Source organism: Silurus aristotelis (genome assembly GCF_946808225.1).
Source record: "Silurus aristotelis genome assembly, chromosome: 4".
Classification (NCBI taxonomy): domain Eukaryota; kingdom Metazoa; phylum Chordata; class Actinopteri; order Siluriformes; family Siluridae; genus Silurus; species Silurus aristotelis.
The window spans coordinates 21,859,720-21,887,100 of record NC_139577.1 but is presented as its reverse complement, the minus strand read 5'-3'; the positions used below and the strand labels follow the sequence as shown (position 1 = coordinate 21,887,100).

Here is a 27,381-nt window from a genome sequence, read left to right as displayed (position 1 = left end):
CCCAGATCGAGAGAGATCATCAGTGGTCTTGTATGTCTTCCATTTTCTAATAATTGCTCCCACAGTTGATTTCTTCACACCAAGCTGCTTACCTATTGCAGATTCAGTTTTCCCAGCCTGGTGCAGGTCTACAATTTTGTTTCTGGTGTGCTTTGACAGCTCTTTGGTCTTGGCCATAGTGGAGTTTGGAGTCTGACTGTTTGAGGTTGTGGACAGGTGTCTTTTATACTGATAACCAGTTCAAACAGGTGCCATTAATACAGGTAACAAGTGGAGGACAGAGGAGCCTCTTAAAGAAGAAGTTACAGGTCTGTGAGAGCCAGAAATCTTGCTTTTTTTTTTTTTTTTTTTACTTATTTTCTACTATCATTTGCAAACAAATTATTGAAAAATCAGACACTCATTTTGTCTCTCATAGTTGAAGTGTACCTATGATGAAAATTACACTCCTCTCTCATCGTTTTAAGTGGGAGAACTTGCGCAATTGGTGGCTGACTAAATACTTTTTTGCCCCACTTTATATGTGTATGTATATCTACAGTATGTGTATGTGCGGGGTCACCTCTAAAAAGCCCCCTGTAATGAAAGACTGCTCTGACAGGTGAGCCAGTAATGAGTAGTCTCATAAGGCTACAGCTGACAGCTCTATAAGTCTGCTCACATCAAACTAGCTCCCATTAAAAGCAGCTCTGGCTGATTCACACCATGATGGCTGAAAAACAAAGAGGTCTTTCCTCCTCCTTTTTTTTCTTCCACCTCCTCCTCGTCTGCTCTGAAGCCTGAGCCTTGGCCCTACAGCACTGCCCGGCACTACATGCGTCTACTCATCACAGCTAGTGTTAACAGGTACACTTCCAGAATTTTCCAGCAGAACACTCAACCACACAGAAAGGAATGGAGACTGATCCACAGGCATTACATGAGACTTCCATTTTTAGGAAAGAGCAAAGAGCTGGAAGCAGAGTCACTGCTCTCTGAGTGTAATACACAAAAAAAAGTAGTAAATTTTCATATTTACAGTTAAAAAACATCTTTGCAAATGTTGCAAAGGTTTATACAGGGGACAAAAACGAGTTTACTTATTAGGTAGCAAGTGAGCCTTCGATCCAAACGTCCAAAGAGACTTAAATGAGTTGCTGACTGCAGGCGCTTCTGAAACACTTTAACCACAGGAAGTATGAGCCGAGAGCCAGTGCCAGTTTCAGTTTGTATCATCTCATGACTAAGTTCACTGTGTCTGTAGATAATAAATATAATACACTTCTTGATATACCGTATGTCACAACTTTAGATAGATTTCAAATGAAAAATGGCAAATGAACAAATAAACCAATAGATATAGGTTTAGTCCAGTCTTTGAAGCCAAAGCTCAAGCTCGGACTTTGCCTGGAGTCTGTTGGCAAACTTGTAAGAGTATCATGTTTACTTGCTACAAACTCTTAATTTTAAAACAGCCAGCAGGAAGTTGTTTCCAAACCTGTAACTCTACCTTGCAAAAAAAGCTTGCTGGGATACCCAGCACATGGACAGTATGTGTGTATACACAGGAATGTAGTTAGCCAACTAACTCATAGCCTTCAAGATTCTGAAGATGGCTGCCAGTAAAGTGTACAATAAGGATCACTGTGTGAGCTGTAAGTGGAGAACTCGTTTAACTCTGGTGATGTTGGTGATACAGGAACAGAATTAACATCAGTGCTTCATATATCCTGATTGCAAAAAGTGAAATAAATTCAAACTACAAAACATTACTGTATTTCTGATCAACTTTAAAGCTTAAATTTACATTAATTAGGGGCAGAACATTCTTCAGTGTACCAGCATCAAAGCTTGATTATACATTTCTTCTTTAACCCAATAATTCACACAGTTGTGACAAATATCCAATAGGGATTTGTATTCTCTCTATGTTCTTACTTTTTAAGGTAGAATAATGGTATTGTAGAACTGACCGGAACACAATCTGAGATTTTACCTAGTAGATAACATGACCGTGCTATGCCAGGTGGGAAATTCATTAACTACACATAGCCCAGGACCTCTTTCAGGACCCGATTGATTTGCTGTTATCCATAGGCTTAAACATTCCTTTTGATTTGAAATTAATTCACATGGAGTAAAAAAAACACTGCTTTCTGGCAGTGGATGAAAAATCCTCCCAAGCTCGTGAGGGAACATGTATTATTTATTTCATATCGGTGACACTGGTGTCTCTGGGAGAAGAAAAAAAAAAAAAAAAAAGTAGCCATATTTTTTTTATCTGCTGTATTTGGTTCTTGTTCTCTCACAGTAAGGAAAGAATTAAAAGCAGCATCAGTCGTGAGCGCTTGTTTATCATTGAGTTGATCATATCTGGACTTCTCTGGGGAATAGAAGCCTGAGGGAGATGCCACAGTCGGCTGTAAATGTTTATCCAATTTCATAGCCTTTAAAAGTTGGAAACAACCTGCCAGTATCAAATGCTTAGGTGGCACGTAATGTGTTCTGCTTGCCTCATGCATCAGGCCAGTCATTGAATCTGGCACCCTTCAGTGCCAAGTCTAGCAGTCAATCAAAATAGCTTGCTGCTGATCTAACCCTGCTAGATAAATAAATAAGGAGCTCTGCAGGAAAGGAGCAGAACAGCCAGCGAGAGAACAGTGCGTTCTAGTGTTCAGTCAGGCATGTGAGCGAGCGTGTGTGTGAGTGTGTACACAAGAATGTGCTATCCCGAGGAAGTGATAAAGGCTTTCTCCTGAGGAAAAAGGGTAACTGACCTGTTGTCTCCTGTGATGCAGGCGGCGCAGGTCCCTGTCGGTTCCTCGCTCTGCTCGTAGTAATGTGCGTCCACATGGCACTCTTCTGCCTTCTGCTTCAGAATCTGTCCAAACTCATCTTCGCCGATGCACCCGAAGAAGGTGGCCACTTTATGCGGTTCCTGGATCATCCACTAAACAGAAAGAAAATGGACACACACAAAACGGGACAATAAAAACAGACGGTATTGTAAATATTGAGCAATGTAAACCCAGATGTTCAAATTCTCTTGCATTTCTAAATAGGAAAAGAGTTTGCTGAGGCAAAGCTGGAATGATGTTTGGGCTAGAAATAGTGCTTCACTCATCTGGAAACTTTTCTATACAGAGGGGGGGGGGGGGACAATTCCTGGAAAATCAATGGCACTATACGTACAAGAGGGTGAATAAGCAACACACAAACAGGAAATAATTGTAGCCTGAGAGAAGGAGAAAAGCCTGGAAAAAAAGACAGAGCTGCTTTTTAAAAGCTCCTTAGGACAGAACGTGATGGAATGAGTCATTGCTATCTTAGTAATTTTGATTTTATCCCAAGAGACCTGGTGTATTTAAGGCGCATGCCATCTTTGGAAACAAGCTTGTTTATTGAAATGACAGGTGTTCTTCGAGGAAAGGCTGTATGAGTGGGCATGTGCTTTGAAAAATGAAAAAGGAAAGGAAGAAAAGTAAGGAATAAAAGACAGGGCTGCTTCAAAAAAAGATATTATGACTGACAGGGAGCAGGTACACAAAGGAAAATTTAAGGAGTTGACAGCTTTGTAGGAGCCAGAAGCACAAGACTGTGTGCAAAACTATAGTGTAAAACTGCCTAAACAGACCCGTACTGTGACTGCTGTTTTGCTTAGTTTATATATATATATATATATATATATATATATATATATATATATATATATATATATATATATATATATATTTATTAATAATAATCTGGTATGCTATCTAGCTATATTATATATATACTGTATATACACACATACACAAACATAGATTGAGAGAGATAGCTAGATAGCATACCAGATTTTCTACAGTTTCAGTGCTCTGGGCTTTACGTGCAGATGATTTATTGCTGTACACAATGCTACGCTTGCTTGTTTAACTGCAACCTTGCGATGGTTGTTGATGGGGCCCCTTGTGAATGAGACACTCCCCGCTGGCACCGATGACCTGCACACATGAGAAATTCATCATTCACACTAGATAACCGTATTCAGTACGAGAAACCGACGTCTCTAATCACCAAAACAGAGTTTAGACTGTGCACAAAAATTACAACAAAAAAACAACCAGATTTGCAGGCTATAAAACATGCTGCATAATGTAGCAAGCAATAGGTCAAACCTTTGCTTTTTTATGAAGGCAGAAAACAAGGCGAGAAAAGCAATAAGGCAAAGATGTCGCACTGACGCACAATCCGGCATATGTGCAACCGCCTGCGGTCAATTTTTTAATTTCTAAAAGAAACTTGCAGCTAGGCTTGACACATAACGAACATCCCTGCAGTAGTTCTCATGCCCCAAGGTCACCTCAATTGTTCACTGCTGTCATTGCAAGTGCAGCTACCAAACACTTCTAGACCACAGGACTCATTTACTTAAAAGCTGTTGAATCTTAAAAGCCTTTAAGAAGCAGAATGCAATGTAAATTCTATTAATATCTTTCTTTTTTTTAATGCATTTGTTTTGAATGTATTTTTTATTCTATTCCATTTCATGTAACAGACCAATTACTAAAAGCATGCTACTTAATGTTACTGTACTGTGTCTGGTTGTGCTTGTGGCAAATCATATTTGATTAGGGATCTGGGAAAGCCTGGCTACACAAACAATTTCTTGTTTACAAAGGTCTGGGTGAGCAATTAAAATGACAGCATGGTGAAAACGGCGACCTTTTAGTGCATAACTACTGTATTAGTGCTAAGTTCAGATCTATAAATAAGACGTATCAAGTTAATTTGTCACTTTATGTTGCCACTCCTGACTGGCGCAACGAACAGATGTGAAGCCTGTACAGAACATAAATGCACACTCCTTGTTCTTTTTTTTTTTTTTTTTTTTTTTGTCTTTTCTTTGAACAAGCTACAGTTATGTTACAGTATTTTTCATTCGAAAACTTTTCGGGATGCACCTCCAGATTGCGCTCCAACGGTTCAAGACCTCTGCGTTGAAGAATTCACAGACAAAAGCAACAATTGCACAGCCCACTACAATTGATGCGGCAGTAATCCTTCATGCTCTCCGTTTACTTTAGTCCCACTAACTGAACCCAGACCGATCACACGTTCAACACATAGATCATAGTCTTGAAAAATACTGACGAGACTCTCAGATATATAAATCATAGTTTCTGATTTAAATCAATCAGTCCAAAAAAACCTGAGACTACACATACAGTTCATTCAATCTAATGAGGTCATCTACAGCACAGCCGCCAGTCTATTCATCTTCATCTCCTTTAATAAACCCCCCCTGCTGACAATTACTTTCAAATGGAGATCTAAATAAAAGATGATACTTCCATTAAGACAAAAAAAAAAGAATTGTGAAGGGTCGCCAGGAGGTCGAGCCACACTGGGTGAGGGCACACATACACTCCGTCTCATCCCAATTACCCAGAAGCAGCAGCAAACGTGTGTGAGGGGTGCTTCATTACGCAGGGGCATGAAGAGTGGAAATTAGGCAGCGGGCAGCTCCTGCTGTGTTGCTCCCCGTGGCCATGAGCACAGAGCAGTTAGCTAGCCGAGATGCAGCTGCATGTAGAGAGACAGAGAAAACATACAGTGCCACACAATTTGCTTGAGAGGTGAGAAACTACTGGAGTGTTTCTTTCAGAAAGGGAGTGGAAGAGGGGGTTTGGTGCAAAACATTTCTTGAAATCTCGACACACCAAAGTTCTGTGGGTGGCATCTTGTTAAGCAGTTTTTGGCAGTACATAACTTGGGTAATGAGATACTGCTTACTTTTAATTAAATTACTTGAATACTCATACATGCCCAATTATGCCATGTTGGCACGAGTAGACAGAAAGCATCAAGCAGTTTATTTGAGAAACGAAGAATCGGAAGATAATTAGGCAAAAAAAACAATTTATATTTATTCATTCTTTTTTAGTGAGTTCTTTATTCTGATCAGGATTGCAGTGGAACCCGGAGCCAATCCCAGGAACACTGGGTGTGAGGCAGGAATTCATCCTGTCACGAGGTGCATTCACACCTAGGGGATGTTTCATGTAACCAATCTACTTACGGACACTCAGTTCAGAAGTGCGCTGACATTTTCAAGCGTTCGAGATTTTGTGTACTTCGCTTTACTGTACAGCAGAAGCTCCAATTTTTCCACCCAAACTACTATGTTTAGTATTAAAAAGTAAAAAATAAATGTGCAAACCCGTATTTTGTCGCATCTACAGCTTAATGGCTTTATTCAAGTATTAAAATTGTATTATTGTTAGAATACTTAACCGAAGATTAGCATTGTGTAGGAATCAATGTCCCCACTCAGCACCTTCCTAAATACCTAACAGTTGTTGTGAACAGGAAATGGACACGGGATCAGAAATGAGCAGATCTCGATTACCTATAAAGCACCTAGTTTTAATCTGCTACAATGCTGCTGCAATGGACAGTGAGACAGTAGGACCCAGGCACAAAAGAACTACCTTTGTTGAACTACCTGATTACACACCATTTAGTGATCAGCAAGTTGAACAATCCTCAATGTCATTGGTGCAAAAAAAAAAAATCTAGTTCACAAACACTGCAAAAAAAAAAAAAGGGGGGGGGGGCATTGTTTTGCCTCAGGATAAAATCATGAATCATAATCCTATAATCACAATCTCAAAAACAACAAAAAGAAAAAGAAAAATCACCTCACATACATGCTTCAAGTGCTACAAATAAGATGGTTGGAACACAGTACATGATAAGAGTGCCTCAGCAGTCTGGTGAGTAATGGTGAGATTAGAGTAATTTGCTGTTCACACCATTACAATGAAATTGCATTTAGCTTTGTGATCGTGGACGTTCTTTAACCTGAAAAGCTCTTGGGTCATGATTTAGTATTAAAAGCCTCTCTGCAACCTGATTGCAAAATCTCCAATTACAGGCTTATCAACCTCGCAAAACTGCAGCCTGCTATTTATAGAGCAAAAGTAGCAGGCCAGTGGCTGCCGCATGAAAGTGGCCGTGAGCAATCTGGCACTCTTCCGTCTATATGAGCTAAGCCCCGTATTAGCAGTACGAGTACAATTTCATCACAGAAAACTGATGTTTTTCACTCTGGTCTCACTCGGCTGACACAAACCACCAGATTTGACTGATGAGTCTTCTGTTTTTTTCCGAACATTTTTTTTTTGATGCTGAGCAAAAGTAGCACTTGACTAGAGGACAATACAGACAGCGAGTGGGAGAAAGACAGAGAGTGTGGGTGATGAATGTGACTCATCTCTGAGGACGCAGGAAGAAAGTACAGACTAGCGTAGATTCGGCTGTCACTGGCCACAGACACATGAATAAATAAAGGCATTATAATGAAGACAACTCGCCGTCTGCCCATCAGAAGCTGCCAGCCTGGCACCAAAGCTCGGAAGGAAGGGAGCCATGGAGAGGGAAATAGAGAGAACTGTCATTGGGGGAGGCAAGCTTGGGTGGGGGGCAATGATGAGCACTGCCTGATTGCATTAAATCACTCATCACTGTAGGGCTCAAGTCTCAGATCCCAACAAGATATCAAGCTTTGGACTACTTTCAGTTTTCAGCCAGCCCTACAGAGTAAAACATCTGCTCAATCTCTCTTATCTGCATCTTTTTTTTACACTCTAGCGTCGTCTACACTGAATATCCGTTGTTCACACTTTGCCTTTTCTGCCCCCTAATGCCTGCCTTTGACCTTCTCCCATCTCTTCCCTGGGATCTATCCAAAAACTGCACTCTTTGCCACCGTCCCCTAGAGGAATCGTACGTGAGGCATCGTTAACGTCTTCATCACCCTGCCCCAACCTGCACTCTTCTCGTCACACACCTTCCCATTTCATCTGTGGCAGAGGGAACTAAATAACACACTGCCACGCTTCACTGTAATCCTATCCATTAACACCATCTAATTTTCTCAGAGTGTAGGCAGCGAAGGGGAGAGGGACCAAGAAGATGAGAATGTGTTTCACCCCATAAGGCTACTGTGTGGCACCAGGAGGTCAGGAGCAATCGAATCCTGCCAGCAGAGGACACACACAAACACAGGCATGCTGAGAGACGAGACTGTGCAGACACTTTCCCCTGTGCAGGAAGTGCAAGGCCTTTAACCGAGAATGCCACTTCCCCCTCTCACAGCCTCTAGTGAGAACACAGTGTCACATTTCAAACAGGCAGAAGAGGAGGAGGGGACGAGGTCCGATTACAGCCACTGGTTTGTCCTGAACAGCAGTATCACGGACTAAATGACACCATCCGGTGTCTATGCTTCTTCCTTTCACACACAGACAGAGCAAAGTGCCTGGCGCTATCTGCTGTGACATCGGCTCAATGCACCAAGGCTCTGGTAGACTCACCCCCCTTCGCAAACACCTAGTGTAAACTCTTAGACAAGGCCACATCAAGGCCAGGTAGCGTTTATCTGCCTTTAAACTTGCTTTTTTTTTTAAATCACCAGACCTCTCTCATTTAACACACAGTAAAGAGCACTGTGGTTTAACACTGGAAAAGCCTGGTAAATTATGCACAAGACAAACAAGGCTGGGTTGCTCGTGTCACGATACAATGCTGGCAAATCTACAACGGCTACCACTTCTCGTCCTGTACGCACGGACTGAATCAGACTGTCTAGACCATCTCTCAAACTCTTGTTAATATGTGAGGCAGTGGCTGTGAAACCCGACGTCCAATTTATGGCCAGAGTTTATCAAGTTGTAAAAGGGTGCTTGGCGCTCCCTGGTCCGGCACGGCCAAGCTAATCCTGTCTGTGGGGAGATGGAGGAAGGGGGAGCAATCAGCATGTGTGTGTGTGTGGTGGGGTTTTGTGACCCGAATTGGAAGGGAGCACAGCTGTGCTTCCACTTATCTTGGTAACAGAGAAAAAAAGAGAGAGAACGAGGGAGAGAGAGAAAGAGAGTGAATGAGTAAAGAGAGGCCACTCTTAGTCAAAGCAGAGTTGCAGGTGAATTGGTTTTTGCCCCAGACCTAGGAATTGACATTCCACTTTGATCTTTAGTACATGTCAAACACCCATAGGGAAAGGATCACTGGCAGCCTGAGTACATAAGGGAAGCTTGGGGTGGGAGAAAGTGCATGCAAAGAGTGAGAGAACGAGTGTGAGAAAGCGGGGAGGAGAAAGTAAAGTGTGACAGAAGGTGAGAAATGAAAATAATCAAACAAGGTGTGAGTGTAAGCGGCAGTGACAGGATGTGAGAAGGGGTAAATGAAGAAAGGCGGCAGGTAGAACAGACTTGGATCAAACCAGTGCAAATATGAACTCATCCCTAAAACGAGGAGCAAATGTGTGTATATATTATAATGATATATATGTCTTTCTTTTTCTTTTTTTTTTTTTTTTTTTTTTTTTTTTTTTTTTTTAAAAGAGGCCGTCTTTTTTTTTTGTACAGCTGTATTGACAGTCCAAACACTTAGCAGGAAAACAGCCGCAGCCGTATTTGTCTTTCCCAAGTGCTCTAAATGTATGCAGCACCACAATTGTTCACTACACATTAATAAACTCTCTGTCTGAAGCTGTTCATTGCTCTGCTGCTGCTTTATTGTGAGGGGTTTTTATGGACTTAAAATGCTCCCCGTCCTCTTTGGTGAATGAAAGAGTTTTTTGAGCCAGCAGGCAGGAGTTAACCCCCAGAACTATTTCCACACTACTGCTGAGTGATCTCTGACCTTAAAGTGCTACCAAAGCAACCAAATCCTGTTTTACACCACTCACAGTCTGACAGGAATGTGTGTGTCAGAAGGGTGAAGATGACAAATTTGTCACAAAAAAAAAAAACACCTAGAAATATAGTTAATGCAATTAAAAAGAAAATTACACCCATTTTTGTATGTAAATAATGAATTTGTTATTTACATTTAAATATTTGAGTTTTAGGTACAAATAAGCAAAGGATTCCAGCGTTCAACTTTGTTTATAACCTATATATATGGACGTTAAATCGAAAGGCTTAGTGCTGCTAAAGAATGCAAAGCAACACCAATAAAATGAAAGCGCTTCAGGGAAACAACAAGACTATAACAAGAAGATATTTAAAGACTACATCATTCCAGACACAAGATGCGCTTTCTAATTACAATTATGTGTAACGGTGCAAAATGAAGCCTGGCGTCTGACTGATTTAGTTATGAGTTTATAGCTGTAGCCACTAAAGAAGCTCTTTCGAATACAAGGTGACATAACATGACACCAGATCTATTCCTTTTGTATTGCTTTGGACTGTTTTTTAAATGTGTAGAATAGTGTAGTGACAAATCTATGAGCCAACTGTTTTACATCAATAAAGTCATTTTCATTCTTTTATACTGGACCCTGGGTCATTTGCCTCGAGAGTTCAGTACATCTGGTGAAGTGCAAAATCTGTTTTTGAGATCCGAGCTGAGCAATATGATTCATTTTAGTTTTCTGATGGTGGGGGAAAACATTGTTAGCGTTAGCAGCAGAGTTTTTTTCTATGTGAACACAAACCTGTGGCTTTTATCGCCTACCACAAATCGACCCGTTTTGCTAAACAATGTGCCAACATCTACAGATCATCTAAACATCCAAAGACCAGAATCCACTGTAGAACATTAACTGGTTAATATCAATGGCCGTAATGCAAACCACATACTGTTGTACTAAATAGCGTCCCATATTTATGCTACTATTATACAGCATATACTTGCATATTGTTGCAAATTCTGCCAGGCTGCATAAAACAATACCAATTTTCAGCAGTGCCTGATAACATTACTAATGAATGCAATGGATGTCAGAAGGTTGCATATTCGGATGCATCCCAATAACACCCAAAGCTGTGAAAGGAAACTAGGACCTTAAAGCTCTGCGATTGCTACTTTTACTGTTTCCAGTTAACACTGGTGTCAGATGAGGAATTAGGTCACGGTCATTCACAGGTACTGCTATTCAATAGGAAATGGACACATGTACTTAAGTAAGGGTTCTGGATTTGGATTAGTGAGCATATGGTGCCATATTGCAGCGTTCTGCGGAAAATCGCTTTGAGTGTGTGCGAGTGTAAAGTGTACACCCTGGAATAAGGGGCAACAATGGACAACTGGCAGCTGTGTGTATACGATTACAAGGCTCTCTTGTAAGGAACACTTATACCCTGTCTATCGAACCCCCTCTGGCTCTGAAAAAACATCTGTAGGGGTTTAGCGGAGAGCGCAGAGGCTCATATCTAGAGGCTGAGAGGACTGTCTGAGACATGAGCGGGCCCGGCGCGGCCGATTTACGACAGAGGATTCCTTATGCCAAAGCTCTCATTCATCTTCATACACACTGGGCTGATAGATACAGCTGTGCTGCATTGTGAAAAATAAGGGTGCCATTACCAAACCATAAAGCACACTGTCTGAACTGGTGCCTTAAAGTACTTAAACAACTACACGGTGTGTGTGTGTGTAGTCAGTGTTCTCTTTGTGGCTGATGGCAAGATGAAGAGAGAGAGAGAGAGAGAGAGAGAGAGAGAGAGAGAGAGAGAGAGAGAGAGAGAGAGAGAGAGATGAAATGGAGATATTCAAGATTTAAGCATGCCGGTTTCCGATGATAAATGGAGAACGCTCTGTGCTCAGCTGAAATAGAGGCTAACTACATCAGTTACAAGCTGTGATGCTTCCACTTAATCAATTATTTTTTTATTTTACCCCAAATACGCAACACAAACAAACAATATATTTTTTTGCAAATAGCAGTTTTTACACACATTATGGGCTTACACGCAACACTTTGAGCCGAGCAAGTCTCTGCTGTCTGATGCCAATATTCTCTTCCTATTCCATACATTACCCAATATGCATGCTTAATGAAATGTTGACAGCCTTTAAATCTTAGAAAAAAACGTCTAAGAATTTTCAGAGAACATGAATTCAAACATAAGGCAGTATCAACACTTATTTCAGCCAAGAGTGCTAATATTCATACAAACATACCCACATACACACAAACATGCTGTACATACACACATGCACACATATGTGCACATGGATATGCAAATGTGACACTGGTGACATCTTTGGGGGAGAGAACTCAGTAAAAAGCCAGTCGTACTCTAGCTTACGACACCCACAGATGTTCATTAAAAGGTTTTCGTTACAACTAGCAATAAAAGGGAATTGGGGAGGTGATGAAAAAAAATGAGAGCATAAACAACAAACCATCCAGCACAGACAAGCGTTCTCAGCTTTCTTGAGAAAAGTGGTAATCACATAATGGTACAGTTGAGAGCTTCTTGGTCTATATTTACTGTTTGACTTTCACAATAATATAGAAACGGTGTGAAAGAAGAGATATTTCATCGGAACCCTATAAAATCCAAATAGAGTAGAGAATGGAGTTTTTAACCTACAGTCTGATTCAATCCGATTTCAAACCACTGATCATCACATATATCAAACATACAGTGAGGAACGATCCATTAATATAATGACTTCACTTAATCCAGAGAATAAAGACTTTTCCCCCAGTCCTCTTTCACTAGCCTCTGCGGGCGTCAATGAACATGACCCTACATTAGTGACTGGTGCAGTCTTTTCAAAAGCAGACAATAAAAATCATGTTATTACAGACTAGCCATTAACAAGCTCTCATCTGATTTAAGTTCAATACTCAAAGTGCAAGTGCAATTTTTAATGGACCATTGTGGCCCAGAAATTACCACTTTTTTCCTCCCCTGAAAGTGCTTTCAGATGCTCCATGTAACATCTCAGGTACAGCTAACTGCTTGTACAGAAAAAAAAAAGACAGAAATGATTTTATGTCTGAGGAAATGGTCTTGGAAAAGGAGATAGTCAAAGCAGATAACAACTCTTTCAACATACTGCTGCTGAAAGGTAGCCTTGGGAGTTTTGAATTTGCTCACGCTGATGGATGCCCAGAATCTCTTCTTTTTAAGATAGAATGGTGATTATATACATGTTTTATAACTTGTTCAGCAAGCACTTTCTTTCAAATTGAAAAGTGTGAGAAGAAACTCGCCATCAAGTCACAATTTACTCATGACATATATAAAGCTGCTTAAAGACACACACAATATTTTATATATATATATATATATATATATATATATATATATATATATATATATATATATATATATATATATATATATATATATATATATAAAAATCATCAGTAATCTCACACCCCTGGTTTATCCCGGAATTGCATTTGCCACATAACTAATTTGTTTCGCTGATTTTCCCGGTCTCTTGCGGACAGCATGATAGATAGATAAAATAGAATTGTTGGGGTTACGTCCGTTTATCGCGCTTTTTCGTTTAACATGGGCGGTTTTGGAACTTAATAATTACAGTGCAGATAGATAGATAGATAGATAGAGAGATAGATAGAGAGATAGAGAGATAGATAGATAGATAGATAGATAGATAGATAGATAGATAGATAGATAGATAGATAGATAGATAGATAATAGATCTAAAATAATTCAGTTGCACTCCTGTAAAATATGACAAGCAGGTATCAGCATGTAAAAACAATCACTGTAACAGCACAAGCATGCTGCAGGTGTCTCGTTCAACTAATAATCATCTTGTAAAAATTAACTTCAATAATCACCCGAGTGCACTTTATTGTTTTTTAGTTATATAATGTAAAGTGTCACAGTAGTATTGAGTACAGAAAAAATATTTCATAATGAAGAGCAGGAATTGGAACACAACCAAAGCAAAGCTGTTAGTATATGAAAAACAAAATTCCCCAGCTTCACAACACTTGCATAATCCCTTCCTGACACCTAACAAACCTACATAAACATTTATAAAGGCTTATTCCAACAGGCATGATAACACAAAGGCTGATTCTGACTAATTTAATGCCATGGTGACAGAGCACCTGAGGCAGGAGATAAGGCTGACATAAGGCTGCATTATCACATTTTTCAAGGCTAGGAAAAAAAAAAAAACCCAAAAAAAACCAAACAGAATTCGTAGGCAAGTCTGGCATTTGGTATGCCAGAGTCACATAATGACAATGGATTGATGAGTGAGGTTAATTGGAGCTAAACAAAAGCTGAACGCTTACATAAGACTCCTGAACATGGCACATGGTGAAGACACTGACAGGAAAAGCTGCTATACAACACTGCTGTTACACTCTAATGACTTTCACTGTTAAGACTGCAACACATGCATTTGTTCTTCTGAGTGTACAATTACTTTGAGTTTATTATTGTATTATTATGACCGTTATCATGGCACTAATTACAGTGTTATAAGAGACAGCAGCTACAAAACAGACAGCAGCTATTAAATACGTTACATTTTCTACACAAGTGTCATTGAAATCAGAGCTGGAATATTACAGCTTTAAATGCCAGTCTCTTATTCTTATGGACATTAATGCAATATTACATCTTAAAAAAAATAAAATAAAAAATAAAAAAATTTTCTTCAATATATTCTCGTTCTATTCAAATTCATGCAAGTATTCATGATAGCCCAATTAAATACCCCCTGGAAGTGGGTCTTGCTCTACAGTAGCATCGTGCTAGCAGTAGTAGCAACTTATTAGCAGAAAAGAAATGTTCCTGTTTCTGGCTGTGCATCTTCCTGCACACTACTCTTTTTCCAAGCAATTTCCTGGCTGATAGAGAAAAAGAATAAAGGCTCGTCATTCATTCGTTTTGAAGAGGGTAGAAAGAGGTCATGGTTACATCCTGGTTCTGATCTTTAAGCTGTTCAATGCTGCGAAAACACAATTAGTAAAGGGCAAGGAGTCAAAGGATCCATGAGTTAGAGTTAGAGAAAGACTCTTGTTAACCTCTATGCTGTTCTCCATAATGCAGTAACTAACAAAGCGACGGTGGGTACGTTCAGATTCAGCCACCCTGTGGAATATCTCACAGACTTTATTGGCTGATTTGTAAATCACTCAAGCACTTCATTAAGATGCCAATTACTTCCTGTTTCAGAAGGAAGTGCGTGCAAAATTAAATCACAGCTAAAAGGCCATTTAGAGGGGACTTTTAAGAACTTTAAACATATTTGAAAAAAGAAAAAAGTTTTTTTATAAACGATTATATTAAAAGCCTAGATTGGGTGCACCTTGTTCCTAAAGGTAAACTAAGGTGCAGGTTTGCTTCATAAGCTTCACATTTCTTCAAAACCTGAGAACAGGGATATTGGTCACAGCAGAGCTCAGAGGTCAAATTGATCTCATACACACACTCTGGATCAGAGGGTAAGCAGACTGTTCTGTACCCCGAAGTACACTCAGCCATAAATCTAATCAATGTGATAAATCAAGGCCATTGTGAGTGGGCTAACTGTAAGTGTACTGTAACAGAGCTGTGTGAGAGCTGCCAGAGAGCTGGGAACTAGGCCATCAGGTTTTCCCAATCCCCCCACTTTGGCTAGAGTTTCTTCAAGCATGTAGTTAACTGTGCTCAGGAAATGATTCCTCTCCAGACCATTAAGGCACTATAGAATAATAGACATATCGAGAGATGTGGCAGATGTATTTCTGCGCCCATAAAAATGTCTCTCAAAAGCTCTTTTGGGTTGCCAAACGTAACACCTCGTGGTCCAGCATGGCGGTGGATTGCACAAAGGCTGCGCCTTCCCAGACACGGCACAATATTACCGGGGTCAGAGCGGGGGACCTGGCTCTTCAGTTAAAGCCATATGAAAACGCAAAAATGTGAATTCTGCTCCGTAATAGCTCCCACAGGCCCCGGGGTTCTGGGCCAAGAGAAGCTTCCCTTCAGCCAAACACTGGATCCGATTTCATCCCATCTACCGCACCCATTAAAAAAAGTGAACAAACCGAGAAATGGCGAAAGAAAGAGAGAGAGAACGACCCTTCACTTTTAACACACATTTTACTTCAGGACAACCGTACCAAAACAATTCAATTATCCCACAGCCCTTGGAGCTTTAGCTGATTTATCGAGCTATGGCACCTGAGCTGCAGATCATTCCTGCGTTCTCATCCCCTTGCTTTCTTCTCTTACCAAAATCCTGTTTTTTTTTCTCCCCGTTTTTTTTTCCTACTTCCCCACTTTCCCAAATCCCTCCAACCCACTCTCACTAACCCCCTCCATGAGTTTCAGTCCAGAAGTTTTAGTGTCTATAAAAACCAGAGGGAGAGATGCAGGAGGGGAAGCCGTGCATCGACAGAACTGCCTGAGAAATACGTTGAGAAGGTCATCTGGGATAAATGAGCTTTTCATTCTAAGCTAATGCTGGCAAATTTGTCTCGCCACAACCAGACCCTGTTGACTTTGGCAGGCCGAGCGCAGCTGAGTGGCAGCGCTCTGCAAACACCGAGAAGATTCCGCTCCTCCATGCCTCTCGTCTCCTAATTTCCCCCCCTTCTCCTCTTCAGCCTCTGAGCAAAGAAAATTCTCTCAGACACCTGGGACTGGTGAACCTGTGAGCCGCCCAACACTAATTGCTTTTACACACGGGCCTGAAAGCGCAGGCCTGTATCACTGTAACTCTGCTTTTCCTTGGCTCTCTTTCAGTGAAACGAACACATTACTCTCTGAACCGCTCATTCACCACAAATATCTTTATTCACTTTAACAGAGCTGTGGTCAAGTCTACTGAACGCTTAAGCATAACTAACAACTGACATTTTTTTTTCCATAGTGCTGGTTCTGCAAAGTTCTTTCCAACAGTGTTAAAAAAGCAAAAAATTTAAAATTAAACCCAACAAGGAACAGGCCTCTTCAACACAGCCCTTCCACTCAGGAATTTAATGCTAATCAATCAGAAAAGGGGGTCAATATGAACACAGTTTTTCCAGAAATCCCAGAAAGATAAATGCAGGAATTGATTAAGACAAGTCCTGGTACATTTACGGGAAAGAGAACGAGGTCTTGCTGAATATTTATCCTCGGATGCACCGACAGCCTTTCAGGTGAAAGATTTAAAACATAACAGTGATGTAGAAGTGAACATTTGGCCTGGGATCACGCAAAACCCAACAAATAATGTGGGCTGTTTTTTGTTTTTTTTTTCCTTCTACATGGGTGGGAGCATATGGTCTTTCATGAAACGTACAAAACCCTCATCAGTTGGTATGCGTATAGGTTGCCTGTGTGTGATTTACTGCCATACGCTTCAATGCTCAGTCCTGATTGGAGTTATGGCGATTTAAATCACTAACTCGTTTAAATTATAACAATAAAAAAAGCAATTACGTGCAATAAATATCGTTGTCAAGTGCAAATGAAAATCACTGATTGTAAGAATTCTTTCAGCAGTGGGAAGTTACATATTTGAATCAGTTTATCCTCAATGTTCGTGTAAAAACATTCAGTGAAGCTAAAAATCTTTTCAAAATAAAAGTCGCAATAACAGATATACAGATGCACAGTTATAACCATGAGCACTACTATTACCAATCAAGAGACATCCTTCCAAAAGAACTCATTTATGAATATAAGTGGGAGGAAAGAAATGATGAAATATTTATTCAGGAGTCTCCTACAGCCAGGCGAAAAATGTGACTTAAGAGTGATTTAAGATTGAATTACGTTTCACAAAAAAAACCAAACAAACAAACAAACAAAAGAAAATTACCCGCATGTTAAAACCCCTGTTGGGAGAACTGGCTTCCATAATTAAAATTATTTCGTGTAAAGGCCTCAGCTGTTGCCTGGAATGACGTTCGTGCACAGGCACCACAAATCAAAGTTGAGATTAATTACAGCGCTAAAGCCCATCACTTTTCCTCTTTTAGTCAAAAGTGTGACATCGGGGTTTAACAGCACGCGTTTCTCTCTCCAGCAGCCGCCTAGGGGCAACGTTTAAACCGCTGTATTATAAAACTCCTCCCCTGGCTCTATAAATCCATGTACCACCAACAGGGAATCCTAATTATTAATGTTAATAATTGTCATCAATTCTCAATAGAATTCATCGCTTTCTCATTCCACCTCCCCGCCGAGTATTTGTGTTAGGTTCACGTGTTAATGATTACAAACCCTCGTCTGTACCGCCTGTAGATTTTTTTTCTTTAAAAGAAAGGCGCAAAACAGCTGGCCGCCACAGGAATCCGGGCCTCCTAACACCAGCGCCCATGACTGGCACAGGGAAGTTACACCCACCTCAAAATAATACACACTGACTCTGCACTGGCACAACTCCAGCACACTCCCAGACACTTTCAAAAGACTCCTCGACTGCTCTTTTTTAAGCGGTAAGTACCCCCAGGGTTTAGGGAGGATCTGTTCCGACTGTAAAACAGACCGCAAACAGCCACATTTATTAAATATAAAGTTGTTGAACTCAATAATCAGATCGAGTAATTAAACGAGTGTGTGTACTCGACCTCATAAATGTGTGTACTCGAGCGCACCGCTTTTAGCCATGTGGCTGCTTTTAGAATTAAACACGTCCCTGATGTATCGTGGCACTGAAATATTATGAGCTGGGAGAATTTCTGCGAGAAATAAAGCCGAGACGACATGTATGAGACAGGGGCCAGCCCATTTTAGATGGTAAAGTTGAGACAGAAGAAGAAGAAGAAGAAAAAAAAAAAGATAGTTGAATAATTTATAAACTCTTGTACTTTTTAGAGCGCTACAGAGGTTGCAAAGAACAAGTCAATAGACTGGAAAACTCGGCTGTTCCTGACCTTTTTATAACACAATACGAAACAGAGATAAAAGTTTTACGTACATACTATAAACATACAGGGAAACCGCAGACTCTCTCGAGCAAATAAATATGACTTCTAGTGGGGAAGCAGAGCAAGCAATACATCAAAACAAGGAGACAACATGGTAACACCTGTTCCGGGTTTGTGTTGCCACCTCTCTCTCTCTCTCTCTCTCTCTCTCTCTCTCTCTCTCTCTCATGAGTACAGCTTGTCACGAGGTGACCTGCTTCCTCAGCAGTGCTGCTAAAGGCCCCATGAGACAGCCCTTCACTGATCTCAGAACAGCTGCTTTCCACCAGCATACAATCTTATCAGACCCTAACAGTTTTCGTCACAGCCTCTCTGATCCTCTAGCAACCACAGCACGCAGACGTGCATCTAATGCCCGGCCCCCTCCTCCTTGTCACTTAGACAAACACAGGTATTGAGGTGTGACAGGAGTCGTGGCAGGCTCACTGATTTTTATGAATTATGGAGAATGCTGTAAGGCACACTGCCTTCTCTTTAATTAGGTTCGGAGTCTCGATGGGAGGCCCTACAAGCAGCATGTAAGACAACTCCTCCTCTGCACACTGATACTCTCAGTATTGTTATCTATATTGGGCCTCCTGGTGCGACGCTACACCACAATGCACAGTTGCATTAACCGCATCAATTAGTTTAAGAGAAGACCCCTTCGAAAGGAAACCAAACATAAACACTCCAATGGCGAATTAATAAAACAATCGCCACTTACACGACTTCTGAAGAAATACAGACGCTCTGCAAATATAAGCGGAATCTTGGCTTGGTTATGGTGTGGAAAGCGTTTTAATGCCATAGTTCTCTTACAATCGCTCTTGCAAGCGACAAAGCATTTTTATTTCAGCGCATGCATTCTATCGAAATCAATACACAGCTGAAAGACAACAAATCCAAACAAGCATCTCAGATGATTTCCCAGATTAATCCATTTCTTCATTCACAACTCAGGTTCCTGTTTACAGTTCGAAACCCAGATATGGTTTCATATTATCCTGTCATCTAATAAAGAAGTATAGAGACATACATTACACGTAGCATAGTGCAAACCCACAGTAGCGGGTGTTACACAGTCACAAGAAACAACAAAAAATGGCTTCAAACTATTTTTTAAACTCAAGGTTAAATAGAAAAATATCACTGTATGAAAATATCACTATGATGAAACAATCCTATCTACATAGGAGTGGGCTGTTCCAGGATGACCCCACCCTATCCACAGGGCTCAATAAATGTTTTTTAATTCATATGGATGATGATAAATCTCATGCTGCAACCTTCCCAGTGACCAGATTTGAAGGACAAACAGTAGACTTTTTTGGAGAGACGACGGCCTTCTTTACCCGCCTTCATCATCAAAACACTAACTGAGAGAATATCTTTTTAAAGAACAGTGTTCATCACTCCAGTGCTGTTCCAGAGGCTTTAGTTCTTTTTTTATTTGTTACCCAGCTGTACAAAGTGAGAATCTCAAAATCTGTTTCTTTATTGGCATGCACGCGTAATTGTGCAGATCGGAGTAAGAAAAGGTCGAATGAAGCCTGAACTGGCTAATGAGTTAATTAATCACACACGGCAGCATTAATAATGATGAGCATAGAATAGAAATACGGATAGGAGGGGGGAAAACCCCCCCCAAAAAACATCTGTTCTCATTAGACAATTCCTAGAATCACTTGTAAGACTTCAGAATTTAAATGTCTACTCAGACGTAAAATCAACAGCATGCAAAACCTGCGCAAATGAGACACGAACAGGTAAAAAGAATTAAATAAATACAACTTTGAGTGAGTTTATTGGTACAAACTAACCAGGCATGAATTTACCAGCAAGTTCAGTCCATAAAGCAGACTGAAGAGAAGAGCAGGGTGATTATTAAAAGTTAACAGTAGGATATTAAATAATCTAATTGGCAGGGGGAATTTAGCCCTAATTGCCTGGGATGATACCAATCAAAACAATGGCACCACGGATCAGTTCACAAGTTAATGGCAGGCAGCAGCAACACTCCTGTAAAACTTGCAATTAACTTGACAGCTTATGCTCAGGAGGAGCACCCAGATCCTGTCAGCACGCTTGTTTGCTGCTCCTGCATTTTGAAAAGAAAGAAAAAATGAGCGAGCGAGCGAACGAAAAAAATAAATAAATAAAAATCAGATGTTGGAATGTTGTGGAGAAAATATAATAAGCTTTAAAACTCTAGTGGGAAAAACACCACACTGAATTCAGCATCTACACACCTTACTACACACACTACTTTGGGTACTAACACCACTTAAGGTAGAAGATGAACAATGTTTTTCAACGTTGTCTGAATTTGTATGTAACTTGACTCGAGCATTTCTATTATCTATGAAATTCTATTTAAAAAAACTTTATATCATTTACATTCATGGCATTTAGCAGACATTTTTTCATATTGCATTTATCCAAAGCAAATTACAAATCTCATTTATACACCTGAGCATTTGAGTGTTAAGACCTTGTTCAAAGGCCCAGCAACTTAAGCCAACACTTCCACTGTTGATATAATTCACACAAATGATATCAACATGCAGACATGCATTTGAATTCTGAACAGACGTTTTCAACATGATCATCAATCTCAGTATAAAATACTAATCCGATAATAAAAGATTTTCTGGGACATTTTAGAAGCTACAAATCAACCAATTAAAAAAAAAAACATCTACATAACGCTGCCAGACAGGTCACACATTTTTTATGAAGGACTTACTTCATGTCAACTCCTCAGAAGTAATATATAAAATAGATTTAGAGCAAGAATACACACACATTATTACCAAAGAATTAAAAGCACAATCAACAGATTTACATCTAGTAGTAGATGAAGTGCACCATCCCTTTATTTGAGTGAAAAAACAAATACCCTCTTAAATATTATTTCAGTTAAAATAAGTACAAAACAAATGCACCCCTTTTACATTTCCCCTCCAAATTTTAGAAGTAAAAGTGGTGATCAGTGACAACTATTTTTTAATAATTTATACATTATATACCTTTGAAATGATCTCTTTAAAACCAGTTTATATAAAATCACTATAAAGTAGCAGAAGATATCACACATTAAGAATGTAGTGAAGTAAAAGTTTCCCAAAAATTTATTATTTAAAATATTTTGATAAAATACAGGTACTTAAAATGTATTGAAGCAAAATAGTAAAGTTAAAACACTCGCACTAACCACCTCTGCAATTTGCACCGTCCATAACTCACATTTATTGTTGCACTACTGTATATCCCACCCATATTTATACTGTATATACTGTATCATACATCTACTCTTGCACAGTATATTGTATATTACAATATATACCATATATTATTACCTACTGCACCTACATTATTCACCTTCACCCCTGTATATATGGACCCCATACCCTCTATCTTACTGCTATTTACTGTAAATAGGCCACTTATGTACTTCTGGTTAGATGCTAACTGCATTTCATTGGCTCTGTACATGTACCTTGCACAATGACAAAGTTAAATCTAATCTAATTAGGACATTTTGGCTGCATGAAAATGTCATCCAAACATAAACATGTACATATGCAAAAGATACAGAAAAAAAAACTACAAATGCTTAACAATAAGCCAAGCCTCCATTTAGAAAGGTTTTTTTTTTTCTTTTTGGAAAAAGTAAAAGCTACAACAAGCAAATGTGCTTCCAGGTCCACTAACTTTACAAAAAAGGTGGAAAAAACTGCGAGAAATAAATTTTTTTTTCTTTCAGGCATCTCCTGAGGTAAAACAAACTATACATGGTACGATGGTGGTTTATGTTAGTTGTCCCCTCTTTATCGCTAAAACCCCCTGTAAATGATGTGAATACACTGTTCTGGGATTCCAATGATTAATGGTGATAAGCCTAAATAATCGTGATCAGCGATTACGTAATAAGTGGTACAGGCCAAAACCGGTTAAGCAGATTTGAACGCTATATGAACCAAACCAACCCTTGGACGCATATCTAAACAAAACACTCTCTCACGCTTGTTAACGGCAATGGCGTGTGGAATCCCAGGCGCTGGAGGTCGTAAACTGCGCCGAGCAGGTGGACGCAGTAACTCTTGGATATGTGAGGCATGCGACAGTGGACAGCAGTACAGACAAACGGCAACTGGAAAACTGATACTGACTGCTCATTTGAAAGAGTTACAACCCTCCGTGAGGTCCAGCACACATTTCAGCATGCTGTCAAATGCTCGTCTCAATCACTCTGCTCCTTCAATGGGATCCTAATGTGGTGCCTGACAGGGATTTAATCGCACTCCGCGACATCCCCAAAGCGTTTAGGGTTTATTTTTTGCAACAAATGCTAGACAGAACATTTCCACTGTCCTTGTCGCTACCTCCAACGATTTTTGAGAAATGGGATTTGTCCTGTAACCATGAAAAGTACATTTATAAGTAGGCCAGTATTTATAGCCGAGCCACAGATGACACAAAACAACCCAAAACATGGCAGGTTCAAACCAGGTCGCTCCAAGTACATTAGCAACAAAATCACTTGAAGGGTAACAGAAATAATGAATCTCTTTAAAAGATGTCCAGAGATGAGATTTGTTTGAGCACATTTAATGACAAGCAGAAAGTCATCTGCAGCAACGCAGCTGTAAATTTCGCCCTGGAGCCAGCTCTCTCGCAGAGATTATTACCAAGATTAAAAACAGACTGAAATATTCATCCGTGGTGGTCCGTTCAATAACTAGGAAAACCGAAGTCTTGCCATCTTTGATTTCTGCTCCTGCCTGCTTCTCATTCCGCTGCAGGAACCCGAGCGTTTGCGGGTAAACAAAATTAATTTTGTGTCCTAAACAAAGACGTGTACATTCCAGTCATCTACTGAAAACAGAAAGCTCTTCAATTTTTGTGCTTAAATCACTCACACACTCATTGTGGTTTACTAAATCCAGCTTGAACACTCAATGCTAAATCTTTAGGTTGAACTAAATTCATGCATGCATCAAATCAAAGCGTGCAAGAGACATTTAATATGAAAAGCACTTACTAATATCCAAGTTAGTAAGGTTATACTGGACCCATTCCTATGTGGCAGATACACAAGTAGCAATACTTACATATGTATCTGCACAGCTTGTAGATGTCCAGAGGATTTCAAGTTAATGATAAACATGTTAACCATTTTGTGAACGCATAATACACTGGGGAGTGGTAGCTCAGTGGTTAAGGTGCTGGGTTACTAATCGGAAGGTCGGGGGTTCCGGTATCGCAGAACTGCAACTCTTGGGCCCTTGAGCAAGGCCCTCAACCCTCTGTGCTCCAGGGGTGCCGTAGCATGGCCGACCCTGCGCTCTGACCCCAGCCTCTAAGCAAGCTGGGATATGTGAAGAAGAAAATTCATTGTGCTGTAATGTATATGTGAAGAATAAAAGCTATTCTATTCTATTCTTCTTCTATTCAAACAAAGAAAAACACGGCTTTTATGAAGGCAAAGGGTGAAAAGGTAGTTGGTGCGGTCTTTATATTAATAATTTCTCATAATTAATATTGATTGTATTAATTCTGAAGTGGAAAAAGTAAATTATATTTTAGTTTTAAAAAAGTATAGATAATGTGCTAGATACACTAAATTGCACTTATGTAAACAAAAAAACCCAACACTTCAGTGTACAAAAAATTTTAAGACAATATTTGTAATTGATTACAAAAAGTTCTTGTAATCTTTACATAAGAAACCTAAATTAATGCTTATTACTAAAACTGTTTGAAGAAACTACATGTTTTGCCTGAAAACAAACAATTTCGGTTTGCTGGTCATTTGAATATGAATATTACAGTTTGCTAATACATTCACCAGAATATTATGAAAATTATTTACCATTAGCTGAAAATTAAGTTGCAAATTACATTAACTGTTAAAACTGATGCTAGTCAAATTCGCCATTAGCAAAGACAGCAGGCTTTAGTTATTTACATATTGTGAGTTAATGCTCGCAAATTCGCAACAAAATTTGATAGTTTTAAAACCCCACCTTGTTTTATACCGGTTTTTGCAAATTCAAGTAGCGTTTAACTGAGATAGAACAGGGACACATCATCAAATTCCATAGTGCAAACAGGGAGCTTATTAATATAACATATTAGCTGTATTGTGAAGCAGGAGAAAGTCAGTGCAGATGATGAACTGGCACTTTTTCATATTGATCAAGTTAATACTTTAATAATGAATTGTGAAAAAAAGTCGTTGGCTAAATAAGAAAAGATTTTTTGTACAATGAAGGTTTAAATCTAAATTAAGTAAGAGTATGATTATTCAGTTTCAATCACACCAAGGAAATTATACACACCATTAAATAATACTTAAATAAATATTATAGTATTATATCTAAATGAAAGAGTATAGAAGTGCAATTTCTCAAGAATTTTGCATCCCTGTACAAATGAACAACTATTAATGTGACAGGAAATCGGATCGCTAATCCTCTCACCATACGATGCGAAATCACACACATTCCAACAGTGCCACAGACTATCCACCTGGTCAGACAGTGTTGCGGCTAACATCCTATTTGTGAGGATACACCAGGTAGTAAATAGCAGCTTCTCTCCAACATCGGAGGCCCCTGTGAGCTCAGGCAGGCTGCTGCACTGCAGGGAGCTGGTGCAGGCGTACGATGGGAAGGAGCTGACTGTTAGTATCTTGTCTGTCACCTGCTGTGTGTCACCAGGCTCCTGTCATTTCCTCCCATTCATTTTTCACAGGCGCTCAACACTTAGATTCGCACTCGTCTCCATACACTCCCCCCGTGCTGTCACTTTGGGAGATCAGGAGGAAGACTAAAAGACCAGCACTGGCACTACTAGATACTGAGTCTGTTCATCATCCAAAATTTATACAGCCCATTTTTTTTTCCCTCATTCACCCTAAGACGAGCTGTCAAGTACATGCCGAAGTTTCATGCGCTAGATTTTTAAACGCTCTTACTTTCAAACTTAATCGTTTCACGACAGGTGTCAGTTATCTTCGATGTGGATGATCGATGGGAATTGTAACGTTTCAGTGCTGATAGCATGTAATAGTCCTAACAATCTAAGCAGCTAAATGTGGACAGGACTAACAGCCATTGCATCAATATGACTCGATCTAGAATTTCAGGGTCGTTAGTTGAGATCTTTCATTCCTGTTACTCCACTGATTTTCACACAGAATACAAATTTAATTTCCATCTTCTGCTTCTCTCGGACCGCTTCGAGACATCATCTCTAAAAGTGCAAACACATGCCCGGAATACAAAGCGTTCCCACCAGTAAATCAGCAGAGTTTAAAGGGAAAATGAGTCAGACAGCAGGACTGCCCTAAAGGATGACTTCTTGTGTAACTGTAGCTCATTCTATGTTGACATCAGTCATCAATTCGTTATGGGTTGCTCCTCAGGAGTGGGTTAAGAACCACCCAGAGATATGTAAACATGATAACAGAGGTTGGGAGTGCGCTGACGCTACAGAGTCCTACACGGTTGTCAAGTCAAATTCTGACTTGCTCCTAGAGCATTTTTTATGTGTGACAAAATGCATTCTGGGTTTTCTGTAAAGATCTAGTAGCAAAGCGCGTTCTTCCACCAACATAATGACGCTAATGGAGGGAAAAAGTCCTGTCATTGTGATGGATGACATTCCAAAAAGGTCCAAGACCGTTCGCATTGTCATGGATAACCAAACAGGAGGGAAATGACTCATTTCCTGGACAATGTCCTGAACGTGGAAAGAAGGAAAAAAAAAAAATCCAACACTGATAATAGGATTTCGAAAAGACAGTCTGTACTATATCAGGAAGCCATCCTGAGCCAAATCAACAGCTTTATTAGTGCTTCAGTTATAAGAGCCAGTGAAAGCCATGGTGCTTAGGCAAGGTGGTATGTAATGAATATCGCGAGCGAGGCTGCAAGGCTCCTCATCCGTTATAACAGAGAGAGACAGGACCAAGCATATCAAAAACCCAAGGACAAGACCAGAGCTGGATCAAGCACATGGCAGATGCTGTCAAAAACAAAAGAAAGCAAATCTCTCTAATAAAAAAAAAAAAAAAAAAGTTTATATATATATATATATATATATATATATATATATATATATATATATATATATATATATGTGTGTGTGTGTGTGTGTGTGTGTGTGTGTGTGTGTGTGTGTGTGTGTGTGTGTGTCAGAGTGAACACGCACCCTGGGGACACAAGGCGCCCACATTTCGTGCCAATATGTCTCATTCAATCTAAATTCAAATCATTGGGAGGGAGATGATACAAATCAAGCTCTGCCAGCTCCCTAGAGCCAGTAATGTTAATCAACAAACATCTCAGTGCATACTTACGAATGACTATCCAATCTGCTCATCTCCCCACTGGCTATAAGTGCATCTCTGGGAGTAAATTGAGTGATATAGAAATGTACACAGCCGAGAGACTACGAGTATCCAGCGTGTTATCGGCGCTTTAGTCATGACGCCGATACCACCCCCCTGACCCCCCCATCCCAGGTGCATGATGCAGGGCCTTTCTTCCCTCCCATTTATTATCATTCGACTGGATCAGAGCTCAACCACAAATTGCACTTGTGCAGCTCTGATCTTAAATGAAAAAGTGCTTTAATTAAGACTTAGAGCTGCAGTCAATTTGACGAAGAGAGTAGTGAGAATTACGACCACATTACCAGTAACTAAGCCCATTGATCGACTCTAGAGT

At 39.9% G+C, this 27,381-nt stretch overlaps 1 protein-coding gene across 2 annotated transcripts in view; it reads right to left on the bottom strand.

Moving 5' to 3' along the window:
* Positions 1-2,689: 2,689 nt before the first annotated feature.
* The window catches only part of LOC310724356 (adenosine kinase-like), a 69,992-nt gene continuing 45,300 nt past the window's right edge, over positions 2,690-27,381 (bottom strand). For both annotated transcript variants that reach the window (XM_083538230.1, XM_083538232.1), the window contains exon 5: positions 2,690-2,929. In XM_083538230.1, the coding sequence (XP_083394356.1) occupies positions 2,705-2,929 (225 nt within the window). In that variant the 3' untranslated portion in view covers positions 2,690-2,704. The remainder of the gene's footprint in view (positions 2,930-27,381) is intronic.